Genomic DNA, 15,089 nt, shown 5'->3' on the forward strand with positions numbered 1-15,089 from the left:
GCGTGACTCACAGCCAGCAAACCCTCAACAGACATACATCATCTCTGACAATACATCCCATGTGGAAGTACCTGCAATGTCAGGATGAAATCTGGAATATCAAGCAGCAAACACAAGCTACCTGATGAACTAGTGGATGTTGCCTACAGACTGTGTGTAGATGCGCCCGTGTCGTATGTGACACGCCTCCAAGAACTGTGAGCCGTCCTTCGATGTGTAGAATCCATGACTGCCTTGTGAGCTCGTCTTTAAGGTGGCAAAACTATAACATTAGATCTTTCCTCGTATGGTCCCAAGTATGATGGACACTCCTTAAGGGTTTCTTCTCTACTATCTTTCAATCTTTCCATTTCTTGGTCACCATCCATGAATCACATTTTGCAATCAATATGGTAGTGTGAGTTCTTAAGGTGAAACCATTGAAATTTTTGGACACAGATGATTCTATTTATGAGCTCATTGGTGAAAATTTTGGCCTACGCCACTTAAAAATAGACCCCTATTATAAAAAAGATGACTCTTTAAAATATTTGGAGTAAGCTAACCCAAAGTTGATATGAGGTTATATTGGGAATTTTTTATATTTGAGCGGTATTTTGGGAATTTTAACAAATTACAAAGGTGTTTTGATCATTTTTCCTACTTTTAATATGAAGTAGAGACAACAAAGATCACAAACAATAGATGATGTTGTAGCAATGGCTTGGAGCTTTCTACATGTAGTCACACTATCCTCCATAGTTTTTCCAACTATTAAGCCAAAAGAGCTAGCACAATTGACAAGAGAGAAAGTTGAAGATCAAAAGTGAAAAACTGAGTAAGCCTGAGTTGGTCTTAGCTTCCATAAAGAGAGCCTAAAAAACCTTAAAAATTGCAGGGCATGTGAATGGATGTTTTAAAAGAGATATGGCCAACCCAGAGAAACTAGAGTAAGGAGCCTCATGGCTAGACAATAAGACTTCTTAGCTTGTAAGAGCTTCTCCAAGGACTAAATAAACTCATACTTGATTCCCTCGAGATATATGCCTCAAGATAGATGCATGTTTCCTTTACCATCAACCACCATCTCATTGCGATTAAACCTCGGTCTCTCTTTTCTCAAAATTTAGAGCGCAATATTTTGAAAATTCTCATGGAAGAAGGAGAATGGTGATCAATCTCAATTTTGAAAGGCCACCCATTAGGAGATTTTGGAGATCATTTGGAGGGCCTTCAAAGAAATTATATTTCTCTCTCTAAAAAACATTCTTCAAATGCACTTGCACTTATTGAGAACATCCAAAAGGACAGTTAAACACTCTAAAAAGTGAACCTAACATTTTGGCAATAAAAACGACCACCTTTTTATTAAATGTGAGTGTCTGTTTCATGACATAGGCGTCGTTCCAAAAAAAATTGAAATGGACTCTGCATGTCGTGAGGCAAAAATTGTCTCGCTACATGTAGAGGCCACTCCCAAAAAGAAATGGAATGGCCTATACATGTCATTGGAGAAAACCCCCTAAGGGGTTTGTTGGCCTTCTCTCCCTCTCCGAGTGTCAGAACAGGGCAAGTGGATTTTTTCTTTTTAGGTTTTTGTGTGCTCCGTAAGAATTGGTGGTATCAAGAACTTCAAACTCTAACACTAGCTAACAATCTTAAGATTTTCTTTCATTTCAATGATGATAAAAGCCATATGGAATGAGCGACGCCTAGCTCATGAAAAAAAACACTCGTAATAAAAAGGTGACCATTTTCAAGGACAATTGGATCATCTAATGAGTGAGTGACACCTTTTTCATATTTTTCACAGTTAATATCAGCGTATTTTTCTATGTAACGTTGGTCCTTCTTTGATTGGATGAGCTCTCTCTCTTCTAAAAGGCCCTAGCAAACGGCCATTTCATACTGTACCAAACTGGTTTAAAGTATTTTGTGAATGCACATGTATAGACTCATGGATAGAATGGGAGAGCTTTCTACATTTATTTGAGCTTCTCTCAAATAATATCTACTAATGTAATCGACCAAAACACAAAAACATGGCTGCCAAGACTCTTAAAAATGAAGTCTTCAATAGAAAGAAGCGTATCTATGTAACCTATATACCATCTGCACCAAGCTCAGATAACAATGAAGTATGGTTGAGGCTAACAAATATTGTCAAGGGGTTCAAGACTTTGAGTTCTTTGAGTCCTTCCATTCATAGCAAAGCAACAAAGTATGTCAAAGCACCTGGCGAGAGGAATCCCAATCCTCGAGCGAGTACTTCCGAGCGAACAAGAAACCGAGCGAGCATAAGGAGTGAAAAAGATTAGATCAAGATCTCAATAGTTACTCTATAGAGTATAGTGTAGCAAAGTAACCATGTTGAATCTCAAATAGTCTCAAACAAAAAAGGAAAACTCTTCCTTTAATGTGTTTACACACATTAAAATAGTTTGAAACAAAAGAGCCATACTCTTCCTTTATTGTGTTCACACACACATTGATACACAGTCATATCCTTGCTTCTGAACCATCTTCTTGAGCATATTCCAAAACACTATTTGTGAAAATTTATTCTCCATGGTAAATTCACATGTTGCAATTGTCATAAGTTCATGCACAAATAGATCAAAAGATGGTAACTCAAATGCCACATGTCCATCTTAATGCATATGTAGCTCTTGAACTTGAATGATATCCTTTGCTTGCTTGAGTGCCATGTGTAGGCTGCTTTGTGAAGTCATTGCATGTAGTATACCAACTACTCTGGAGGGACCATCGGACTATTACTAGTGTGTCCTTCATTCCAATGCCTTGTGTGCTTTCAATAGCAATGTGAACCTTCTAGAATTGACATTGGCCATGATTGAGAAGGAAGATTTGTTCACCACTAACAAGTTCAGTAGCCTTTATCTTCATCTGCTCTCCCATTAGAGTTAATGGATGAAAATTGAATGCATTAGATATTTCATAATGTTGTATCACAAAAGAGATAGAAAGTTCATAGATGCTATCGTCAAACATAAGAACAATCTTGTGACCACATTGTCGTCCATAAATGGTTATGTGCCTAGCCATGGTTGACTGCAGGATGAGGAATTTCAAACTCCAAGAAAATCTTTTCGAGCAAGCATAAAAAAGAGCAAGGGGAATGTCAAACTCCAAGCAAACCTTTTCGAGCAATCATAAAAACGAGCGAACCCAACAAGATACGTATATAACTTAAAACATATTAGGAAGAATTTAGCATCAAATTACATATTATATTGTCCCAAAACACCTTATGGAAACTTCACTCATCCACTATTATATTAACTCCTTGGAGGTTATGCTCCCTCCTCCGAAGCACAGCTCGTGATCATAGATAGTCAAGTCATGGTAGATACTTGGGCAAATGTGTGTGTGTGAGTGTGTGTGTGTGTGTGTGCACTCTATTGTTGGGGGGTTTGGGGTCGGGGGGAGGATTGTCTTAATACATAATATTATGGAAAGTGCTTGTAAGAAGAGAGCCTTGTTTTTTTAGAAAAAATGAAATGCCTAGTCTAAGGAAGTTATACAAGAAGTAGTTTTTGGTGGAGTCTAAGTGGACATACGAAAAGAAATTGTTTCATATATACCCAATATGGAATGTTCGAATGAGATGATGCAAAGTTTTACAATATTGGTTACATTTTTGAGCTCTTCTTGGCTTGTTCTTATTTTAAGTTTTGCATCTTCTACCCTTCTCTCTCTCTCTCTCTCTCTCTCTCTCTCTCTCTCTCTCTCTCTCTCAATGATGCTTTGATTAATTTAAAAATAAATTATCCTTATGTAAGGTGTCTACTGCATCATTCCATCTGCCAATGCACCTGGTTGTCAACGGCCCAACCTGAAGAAATGGAAGAGTGCCACATTTAATGTGAATTCCACAAGAAGGTTTCGATAAACTGCAAAAGTGAACGAAGAGGCCCTCCACCAACAGCAACACAAACCCAATGTGTGCAATCAATAGGTTCAATGAGTTGGATGCCACAACATCCGCGGTAATTTGATCGACTAATTCACCATCGTTAAAATCTCTACATTCTTGACCATAGGATAATCTGCCATCTCTACATGAGACTTTTACAAGATCGTGACCTCAATATAAGCAACAGCTTGAATCCGCTCCTCTAGCTTCCTTTAACTTGTATGTTTTCCTCATGATGGAGTGTCTCCGGCACTACCTTGCGGACTTGTCCCACCCCTATTAGGCAGTGCTCTATTTTGCAAATTCTGAACAAATTGAAATCCCATTGCGTACCTACCTGAGCACCCCATAGGGTACCTCCCTCCAAAGGGTGGCTGGATTGTTGGTGACTACAACCAACAACTTTGACACGACGATGTTGGCTAGGAAAGGCAAATATGAGGGTCCCTATTAGTGACAGGGAAAAGTGTGCCTAAGCTTTGCCTTAAATCAGTTGAAAACTCAAAACAACGGAGGATTGAAGGGAAGTGAAGAAGGAGAAAATCTACCTTAAATTTTTTTTAAAAATAGAGTTAAATTGTTAAAAATGCTGATTATTTAGAAAAAAATCCTCTTTCAATTCATCGTAAAGGGTTTGTACATTCATAAAATTGATTCTAAACATTAGGACTCCCTATTCATAGAAGCCTGTTGGATGTTGGAGGCACACTAGCTGAGGCAAGAAGGTCAAACCTCTTAATCATTTTCACCAAATATAAAGAGAAACCTTTAGAGCATGTCTGTAGGTTGTCGGAGACAGAGCATCACCTGCATGGAGGAAAGAGAGACAAGTAGCATGTTGGGGAAAGCACACAGTGCAAGAGGCTGCTGGGTGTATGAGCCGCCTACATAGTGAGAAAAATAGCCTTGGAAAGCTACCACATATAAAGAAAAGTGCATCTACTGTTCGTCACAAAGCTCTCCAAATGAGGCTACCTTAGCGCATACTCTTTCTGAGAGCTTTTGGAGTTAGTTTTCAGGTCGAGCTGCAAAGAGGAGACCCTTCTCAACGAAGGCTTCGTGGGTAAGGGAGGGGGAGGTGATGAAGATCATGGGGGTCTTGCATCTGACATGAAAGGTAAAGATGGTGCCAAGCTAATTGCAAAAGTGTTGCATGGAAGAAGGGACTCGGCTAGAACAGAGATGAAGTCTCTCTCTCTCTCTCTCTCTCTCTCTCTCTCACACACACACACACACACACACACACACACACACACACACACACACACACACACACACACACACACACAAAACTGTTAAAAGAGTCTGCGCCAGCATACGGTCTTTCAGAGAGGTTATTTTTACATATATATATAGAGAGTGAGAGAGAGAAATGGCTCTGAGACTTCTTTTGAATGAATGGGGAGGCGCTCAAAGTTCAAACCCTGACACTGGGTCGAGGATCATAGGACGAGTTTTTTCGATGGACGAGTACTACCTACTGCCTACCACTTACCCACACGCCTCTTCGTCAATGCAGTCTCTCTATTATCTCTCTTGGCTTGGCATTCTCTCTCTTGGCTTGGCATTCTCTCTCTCTCTCTCTCTCTCTCTCTCTCTCTCTCTCTCTCTCTCTCTCTCTCTCTCTCTCTCTCTCTCTCTCTCTCTCTCTCATCAGCCATACACATACTACATCACATGTAACTTTGGTCCCATAGGTTATATTTGACCTCCGAGGACGATAATAAAATCTATCTATCTCTCTCTATCTCTCTCTCTCTCTCTCTCTCTCTCTCTCTCTCTCAGGCCTCTTTTAGAGAATTTTAAGTCCTCTATTTGATTTTGAGTTTTCATAGCCCTCAAAGCTCTAGCTCTCTCTCTCTCTCTCTCTCTCTCTCTCTAAAAGTCTCTGAAAAAGTGCACGCCAACATACTCCTTCAGAGAGGTTATTTTTAGAGGAGTATTGAGGCAAGAAGAAACATCCCCCATTTCATATGAAAAGAGGCAAGTGGTATTTACCTTTGGTGTGGGCGTGCATGGACGCGGACCCGGTGTGAAACATTACAATGATTATTGGAGTAATTGGGCGCCTGACAAAGCCGATAGCACCAACGGGGCCGACCGTCTGCTTGAGACGCGTCAATGGATGCAAAAATTTACCACGCAAGTCACATAAGTCATGCACAAAATAAGCTGACATAGCTTACTTGGCTTAAAACAAGTAGAAGAGTATGCCCTACACATTTTGAAAAAGAAATGAGGGGAGAATCTACAGAGCTTCTCTCTCTTCTCTATGCCACACTTATATTTGAATGAAACTACAAAACAAGAGAACTCTCATGCTGCATGAGAACTGGTACTTCTGTGTGTGTGTGTGTGTGTGTGTGTGTGTTTTTCACAAGGCTCTATGTCTCCCCTCAATTGGGAGGCATGAGCTCTCTCTCTCTCTCTCTCTCTCTCTCTCTCTCTCTCTCTCTCTCTCTCTCTCTCTCTCTCTCTCTCTCTCAATAGTTTTGCAGTGCATGGAGTGGGGCCGCAGGCTAAAAGCAGGTCAGCAAGCTTGTCAAGCTTGGGGGCGAAGGTAGGCGGCGAGGGGAGGAAGGGCAAAGGTAGGAAGCGGATGCGGATTGGGTGCATGCTCAGGATAGGCGACGAAGAATATAGGCGATGAGGGGGGCGTTTGGTTTAATAGGACGATTGGAATCTTCTTGCTTATTCAATTTTTTTAACATCGAGCGAGCATAAGAGTAAATGTATATGGGTACCTTTTTTGCTTTAGTGTATATCAAGTCCTTGCCATGTCGGTAGAGAGGGGGAGGGAGTCTCCAAAAATAACCTCTTTGAAGGAGCGCGCGCCGGCACGCGCTCTTTCTGAGACTTTTTAAGAGAGAGAGAGAGAGAGAGAGAGAGAGAGAGAGAGAGAGAGAGAGAGAGAGAGAGAGAGAGAGAGACTCTCGCATTCTTGTGGGACAGCGTATTTGACTCGTCAGTTCAGAAGCAGTGGAAGAAGACGTCGTGTTGGGACCCGGCAAGAGTGGCAAGGGGCTCGGCAAAGGAGGGGCTAAGCGCCATCGGAAGGTCCTTCGTGACAATATCCAAGGTATCACCAAGCCTTCCATCTGGCACCTCGCTTGCAGAGGTGGAGTGAAGCAAATCAGTGGCCTCATTTACGAAGAGACTCATGGCGTGCTCAAGATCTTCCTCGAAAACGTCATCAAAGATGCTGTCACCTACACAGAACATGCCCGTTGTAAGACTGTTACTGCCATGGATGTGGTGTATGCCTTGAAGCACCAAGGCAGAACTCTCTACGGGTTTGGGGGCTAGGCTTTGCGTCCACCTTCTTGTAGTGTCGCCTGCTCATGGGGATGGTCCTTCTCCTTTCATACAATTGTTAACCCTTAGAATGAGGGTTTTCCTTTTTCTCATTATTAGGGTTTCATGAGTGAGGTTCATCCTTCTGTGGTTTAGGGGTCAATGATGTCACAGCACAATCAAAATCCTCGAGTGCATTGACAGGCATTGTATATATCTCTTTTGAATGGAATATAATATCTTGTGGCTGTCTCTAGTTCCTTTTTAAAGAGAGAGAGAGAGAGAGAGAGAGAGAGAGAGAGAGAGAGAGAGAGAGAGAGAGAGAGAGAGAGAGAGAGAGAGAGACTTCATCTCGGCGCCGGCGTGGGACCACCCATGCAGGCATCTTAGAACCCCTCCAAAGAACTCGGACCATCCCCAGCTACAGCCAACACCCGACTGCACGTAGTGTCCAGAGCATAGCTCGTGCGCTTTCAATAGGCAGTTCCCAGCATGTGCACTGCCTGATGACCAGTGGCAGGCCGATGGAGCAACCACTTTCGAGCTACCGTTGCAGCATGTGCGCAATGAGGCCTAAACCGGCCGGTGGAAAAACTGCCTGTAGCGACCGGCCGTGACAGTGCATGTACGTAGGTCACAACTCTTGTACCTAGCTTATCAGGCCGTGCGCACTGCTTCACACATCAAACCCCTGCGCCTCAACCTGCCCCCCCAGTGCGTGTCGATAGCTGCAAATTATGATCACCATCTGCCATTCGTCATCTGCAACTCATGATCACCGTCGGCTCAGGACCACTACGCAAGGGTTGGAGAGCAGAGAGTGATCCTTCGAACCTCTTCACGAGAGCATGGTGAGAGAGATTGGGATAGAGGAGGATAAGGGGGGGAAGGGGGGGGGGGGGGGGGGGGGGGCGATAGAGCGAAACCAGGGCTTTTCGGGGCCATGTCAAATTTCAGTAGCTCACAAGAAGATTTAGAAATTTTCTCATGTAGGAAAACGAAGTCTTTTCCAGTGTTTTTCATACAATGCATAACATCACGAGCTTCTGCTCGAGAGGCACCGCATACCTAGCTAGGTACAATTGGGGGCAAGGGACCCCGGTCCCCCCCACCGGGCGGCCGGTCCTTTGCCCCCAATCGTACCTAGCTAGGTATGCGGTGCCTCCCTCACAAAAGCTCATGATGTTGAAGTAAGTCACAATGTGGGAATTATTGTGAGAATGTTTCCAAAACTTCTTGTGTAGCAGTACTGGTGATGGCTCCTCCCTCGACTTCGACACTCATACTCTCTAATTTTTGCCCCTGCAAGTTTCTCGCTTTGCCTTAGCCCTTGAATGGTCAACAAATACGAGGCCTAGAGAGCGAGCGAGCGAGTGGAGGGGCTTCACAAACTGTTATACCTCTGCTGCTACTCTTCTCTTCCTGTTTCCTGGTTCGTCTGTAGTTTTCGAACGCTCGGAAGGAGGCCTAGAGACTTACTCTCAGAGAAAATGGGAGAAACTATAGCGAGGAGTTGTACGAAGCTCAGCCTCTGAGCAACCTCGATGCCTCATGATCCTCTATTCACCAGGGTGCTTTGCATAATTTTGATTATGCCTCGAATCGATCCCCATATTGTCCGCGTAAATAAAGCTCTCATATGTGCATGGGTGTCACTGTGTGTCTCTATTTGAGAGAGAGAGAGAGAGAGAGAGAGAGAGAGAGAGAGAGAGAGAGAGAGAGAGAGAGGGAGGATGTTTTTTAACGTCGTAGGATCAATCCCAAGAGACCTACAGAGTGCCAAAATTTGCATAATTTGTTGCAATGGCATGCCTCTTTTATAGATAACGTAAGTCAAGAAAGTGAAGCTTATGTTCACCAATCTGGCCTCATCTGTTGAGAGAAACAAGCTAGCTAGCACACACAAACTGGGTGGGGGGCGGGAGAGAGAGAGAGAGAGAGAGAGAGAGAGAGGAGAGAGAGAGAGAGAGAGAGAGAGAAGTCTAGTGACGATTGTGATGATGATGATAATGGCACTTGTCTTCTCCACCTTGCTAGTCAACATGTGTGTAGATCACTGCAAAAGCTCGCTACTGGCCAGCCCTAAGTGCGATGAGAAACCCAATAATGGGAGCTACATCAATATCTGATTGTGCCAACCAATGTGCCGTTATGCTTGTCACATTGGTGCGATAAGGTTTCAAGCACCACCGTCATTAAGCATGCAAATTTGCTATGGTGCTAGCTTTTAGTATCTGATTGTGTCAACCAAAGTGCCTTTATGCATCCCGCATTGGTGGGATACGGTAAATTGAGCACCAAACGAGAGGGCTTCATTCCACACCTCCTCTCATCATGTGTTCTTTGCTCATACAATGTTCGAAAGCATGTCACATTGGTGTAGTAAGGTTTTGGGAACCAAATGGGGGATGAGGGGGATGCTTCTCCTATCTTGATCCTCATTAGGAATCCTTTGCGCTCTCATCCGGTACGCTATTATGCATACTGCGTAAACACGGTGTGTGCTTATGCGGTGTGTTTCAAGTATAAAACAAGATAGCATCTAGAGATCATATTTAATTGTCTTCTTGTAATTGCATCATTACAATCACTCAATTTGATAACATTGACGTGTGTCTATCTCATGCAAAATAATTGCACAACTTAATTATATATTACATTTTACGTACCAAGCTATATTTATCTAAAGGTTATGATGTGGTGAGAATGCATCAAATTCTTTGCCTATGTGGAGTGAGCATGTTAGTTTGATCACACAACGGGTTAGTTTGGTCGCAGAGACAGAGATTCAAGATGGAAATGATAGTCAAGATATAGGTTTAGGGTCTCTATATGAGTTAAAATAGGAGGAAACACCAATTAAAGCCTCATTTCAGATAGATCCCTTTGAAACAAGACTAAAAATGTGACCAAGTGTTGTTGATGGGGATGATAGCTCATATACATATGGAGAAAGGGGAGGATATATTGTCCAAAACTAGAGTTTTTAGTTACCTCGAGTATCATCATGTGCCACTATGAAGGCTCATTCCACATGCGAGAGTTTGGGGCTTGAGATATGATGTAGTCAGTGCTTTAAAGTCTACATTTGCTAGTGAAGGATATATCAAAGGATAGGGATCATTCGTTGTTTCTTTGAAGACATGTCAAAGGAGAAAGCACAAGTGACAGGTACCCTAAATAGTCTTTTGATATCACTGCTCTCTTTGCTCAATACAATAGTAAATTATTTATTTTTTTATATTAAAATGCCATTATGGAGGAGTGGGATTTACCATGAGTATCAAGAAGAGCTTGTTGCACACCCTTAGTTGGAGTTCCTTTCTCAAAAGATGTTCCTTTGGGAGGGGAATCGTAGAACTATGGCTTGGCAAGCAGTCATCAAAGAAACGTACACCACTAACAAAAATTGATGCTACAAAGGTGTTAGAGATTTCTTTGTTAACACGTTTGCAGAAAACACACACACGCACACACACACACACACACACACACACACACACACAAAGTTTTGCTCGGTTTTTCTATTTGCTTGGTAAAGTTTCCTCGGTGTATGGTAAGACTCCCTGGCGATAGGCATTTCTTCATTTTATGTAATAGTTACTACATTCACAATCAAGGGACCAAAAGAGACTCTCCTTCACATGGCTTCATCCTCCACAACTCTCCATCTCAAAGTTTCAACCCCAATTTAGGAAGCTTCATATGCCACCAAAACAAGGTCTTTGATGACTTTTTCTCCTTCTCTCTCCTTCGCTGTGGCTTTGGACACACAAGGTGTAAAGGCTTCCCTTGGGAAGCTCTCTGTGTTAGAGAGAGAGAGAGAGAGAGAGAGAGAGAGAGACTATTAAGGCCACCAGCAAGGATGCTAGTGTTCTCATCCTTGCCACCGGCAAGCTTGATGTTGAAGTGCACAATACTCGGACTGCCAAAGTGGTTTTCTTGGGGTCAAATGCAAAAACCTTTGAAGATGAAACATACATGTTAGCACTCACAGACGTACTGTCACCTTGCACTAAAGTTGTGCAATTTGGCAAAAAAAAAAAAAAAGATGAAACATATGCCTAATTGCATGTGGGAGAGATGAGTGATATTGTCTCGACTCTCCAGAAGTATCCACCTTTGATCTTTCCCAATACAAGCAACAACACCTGTTCACATAAGATTTTCAAAGTCAATATAATAGGAACCTCGAGATTTGAATACCTGCATCGTCAGTGGAGATTCTTCACATCGGGTGAGGACCTGGAGGCTGGAAGTAGTGTTTGAGAAAAATTATCCGGTTCACATCACCCGCTTGCATGTGTAATCAGCCCTTTACAAAAACCTTCAAAGATCGAACCTTTGAAAGCTGCAAAACAACTCTCGAGCATCGTACGTATAACCGGATAGAGCTATGATGGTTGACCTGCAAATGCATCCCCCCCCCCATTTTGCTCGCACTGCTACTCATTCCTTCACACGATTCCCCCAAGGTCGTGTCAAGTTCCTCATGCAAGTCATCAGTCGATGCCAATCCTATCTCACTTTGACCACCTTCCAGAAATAGTGACAACCTCAGTTTCTCTCATGTAGGAAAACGGAGTCTTTTCCGGTGTTTTTTCATACATTGAATAACATAGTGAGCTTCTACTCAAGAGGCACTGCATACCTAGCTAGGTACGATTGGGGGTAGGGGACCACCGGTCCCCCCCATCGGGTCGGCAGTCCCTTGCCCCCAATCGTACCTAGCTAGGTATGACGTGCCTTCCTCACAAAAGCTTATGATGTTGAGGTAAGTCACAATGTGGGAATTATTGTGAGAATTTGGTCAAACCTTCTTGTGAATTTGAGCTTTGATCTCACCGGTGAGATGGCAGCCCTGGATTGGAGAACCGTTCGCTTCACGACTCTAGCTATGCATGAGGAATGTTGCTCAATGAATGATCTCTCCTGCAACTTGCCATTCATCACCTTTCTAGACAAAAAATTATTTCCATGTTAGCTTGATTGCTAGTCCATCGTTAACATTCAAAGACCAAGGCAAACCCAAGGAAGGTCAATCGTTGAAGCTTACACATACATGCATCTTGCATCCACTATAGTGCGGACATAGATATACCATAAGTGCTTATTGATAAGTGCCCAAAAAGTTGGTTTATCGTTTCAAGAAAGCTAGAAAATTGTGCCTGGCAATGCTTTGGTCGAAACATATACCACTTGCATGATCGGTTTTCTCTAGCATGAAGAAAAGATTTGGTATATTAGTAAGCAAGAGCCAAAATCTTGAGTTATTTTGATGAAATGAAAAGTTTAAGGGTTTTTCTCCATATGTATTCTATTAGACTAAACTTATATAAAGATATACCTAGCAAGGGCTAGCTTTAGAAGGACAAGAGGGACCAACATCATGAGAGATTGATAGGGAACAGTCGTCATGCCACCAATCGCAAGCAGGACCATCTGAGCTCGAGGGTGCATACAGATAGCAAGTCAAAGACAAAACCACCATGGCAACGTGATGAGATACCGCACACATATCGAGTGTCAGTTGCGGGGAAGACACTATCCCATGGCGAAGGAGCTCTCCCTACAAGAGAAGATCGGGAGGCAAGGGGAGAGGATGACGATGAGGAGCTGGAAGAGGCGGCATCACCAGTAGCAACGCATGTAAATCGCCACAAATCAAAAAAAGTTAAGAGCCCCAAGCACTGCCCACCAGTAAATGTGCAGGTGCCCCCCAGACAACCTCAGTGTTGTTGTAAAATAGCTAGGGAATTTGCAAAAATCCGACACTATTAGAAGACAACCAAGCTGCTGATTTGACAAGCCCCCTTTTCTCGCACGTTGAAGGAGGTGCTCCAAAGCTATGGCAATCAATACAAAATGCAAACAATGGCTCTGAAGTGGATTTAAGAAGTTGTAAAGGCCCACATCGTCTCTGTGCTGGAAGATACCAACCTCTGCACCATACATGCAAAGAGGGTGACGATACAACCAAACAACATGCAGCTTGCATGCCGATTGTAGCAGGACTTCGAGAATTAGCCGAAGTGAAGCCTATTTTTTTGTATTACCCACCTTGATTTTGTAATCAAACTTTTTGATAATGACCAAAGGATTGAGAGTTTTGTATCTATTGTCTCCAAAATCATTAACTTTTATCTTCTTAATGTGTAAATTAAGTTAATTGATATTTGTGTATTGAATAAACTTTGAGTCCACAAGTGTGAAGGGGAAAGGGGGTGAAACTGTGCATGAACAGTTAAATTCAAACATATTCTAAGCTTTTTTGGTGTCCTAGAGTGCAGACAAAGCCAAAACATGCAAAAAGGGGCATGGCCACAAGGTCCTATTTGACTGATCTGCGTGCCCTTGTGGACACCCCCCCTTTTTGCCTTTTTTGTCTTTGTCTGCACATGAGGACACCAAACATGCACATATCTTATATAAAATCAAGTTTTTATACAGCAACTCACTGTAGGCTCCAGTAGAGGGGGGAGTACAGTGATTGAACACTGAAATTCAAGATGTAGAGGTGCTTTTTTGGTGTCTTGGGGTGCAGACAAAAAAAGGCCAAAAGGGGGGTGCGCACAAGGGCACATAGATCAGCTAAACAGGAACCCCTGGCTAATCTACGTGCCCTTGTGGCCACTCCCTTTTTGGAATTTTTAAACATTTTTTTCACCCCCTAAGGACACCAAGAAAGCACTTCTATAGCTTGAATTCAATTGTCCACGTGTCACTTTACCTCCCCCCGACAACGGCCCCACTTACAATCAGTTGTTGCTTAAAGCAAAAAGGGTGTACACCATTTATCAAATCAAAACACTAAGTTCAAGAATTTAAAAGATATAGAGACGAAATTGAAAAGAATGTACAAGATAGAGAGTCAATTCCATATATTTCATTACTTTTGAAAAGATAAAAAATTACATCATTCATTTGAGGAGCCCATAATTTTCTTAGCCATTTCCTGGCGCCTCTCTTGCATGTAAAGAAACTCCTGGTCCGGACAGAGTGAGCTTTTGCTTGAGGGTCAGTTGAGCCAATGAAAGGATGTATCCCTATCTGGGCAAGAACCTTGCCACGGAATCTAGTGCCAAATGTTGTACATACAAGGGATTTGCACACTAGGAACACAAGATGTGCAATTTGGGCGATGGTGCATAAACACAAAACCTAGCTCAAATCTTTCAATGACCACGTCATGAAATGGCCTTGGGGAGTGAACTCATTGTATACAATGGTAACATCACCAGGGGGAGAGTTTTCCTATGTAATGTGCAAGGGAAGATTGAGGTCCAAAGGCCGTCCTCTTGCCTCCCATTTGTGCTGCAAACTCATCAAGATCCAGGACATCCTATCATAAACCAATCAAGGGCAAGAATAGATAAATAAGGTAAGTACAAACAAACTTGTGCAGGCCAAATGCTTTCTCCTAGTCATGCAAAAAGAGATACTCCTCCCCATCCACTACCACTGACAAAAAGCAGTTGATTTCTACTTTTGGGATAGCCTCATCTGTTAGTGGTGCATCCTCTGGGGTTTCACTAGTGCCAGCCACAACGATGGCTTTTTCAACCACTTTATCGAGTCCCCTAGGGTACTCGATTCGAAGTGCCTGGCTTGTTGTTGCAGGGTTCATGGGGACACCCTTCTACTCCTTGGCATCCTTGATGATGGACCCAACCTGAAGGTGTGGAAGGCGCAGGTCCTCCAAATTAGGTTCCTTGTTGACAAGATAGATGAATGTAGCCAGCCAAGAAAGGTACTCCACCCCCAATTTTCATTTCTTCAATGTTGGCACCCTTGGGGCATGTTCATCCAAGAAATGACAAACATTGGTGGCAATTTCTTGGAACCGTTTCAACCACTTGGAGAATGGGCGATTATCATT

At 42.8% G+C, this 15,089-nt stretch overlaps 1 protein-coding gene across 1 annotated transcript; it reads left to right on the forward strand.

Moving 5' to 3' along the window:
* The first annotated feature begins 6,417 nt into the window (after positions 1-6,417).
* On the forward strand, positions 6,418-7,222 carry LOC147422184 (uncharacterized). Its single transcript, XM_086503034.1, has 2 exons — positions 6,418-6,476; positions 6,886-7,222. Exons 1-2 carry the CDS (start codon positions 6,418-6,420, stop codon positions 7,220-7,222), a joined length of 396 nt encoding a protein of 131 aa, XP_086359160.1.
* Positions 7,223-15,089: the final 7,867 nt, after the last annotated feature.

This window comes from Adiantum capillus-veneris, chromosome 27 (genome assembly GCF_014529385.1).
Source record: "Adiantum capillus-veneris isolate H3 chromosome 27, ASM1452938v2, whole genome shotgun sequence".
NCBI classification, from domain to species: domain Eukaryota; kingdom Viridiplantae; phylum Streptophyta; class Polypodiopsida; order Polypodiales; family Pteridaceae; genus Adiantum; species Adiantum capillus-veneris.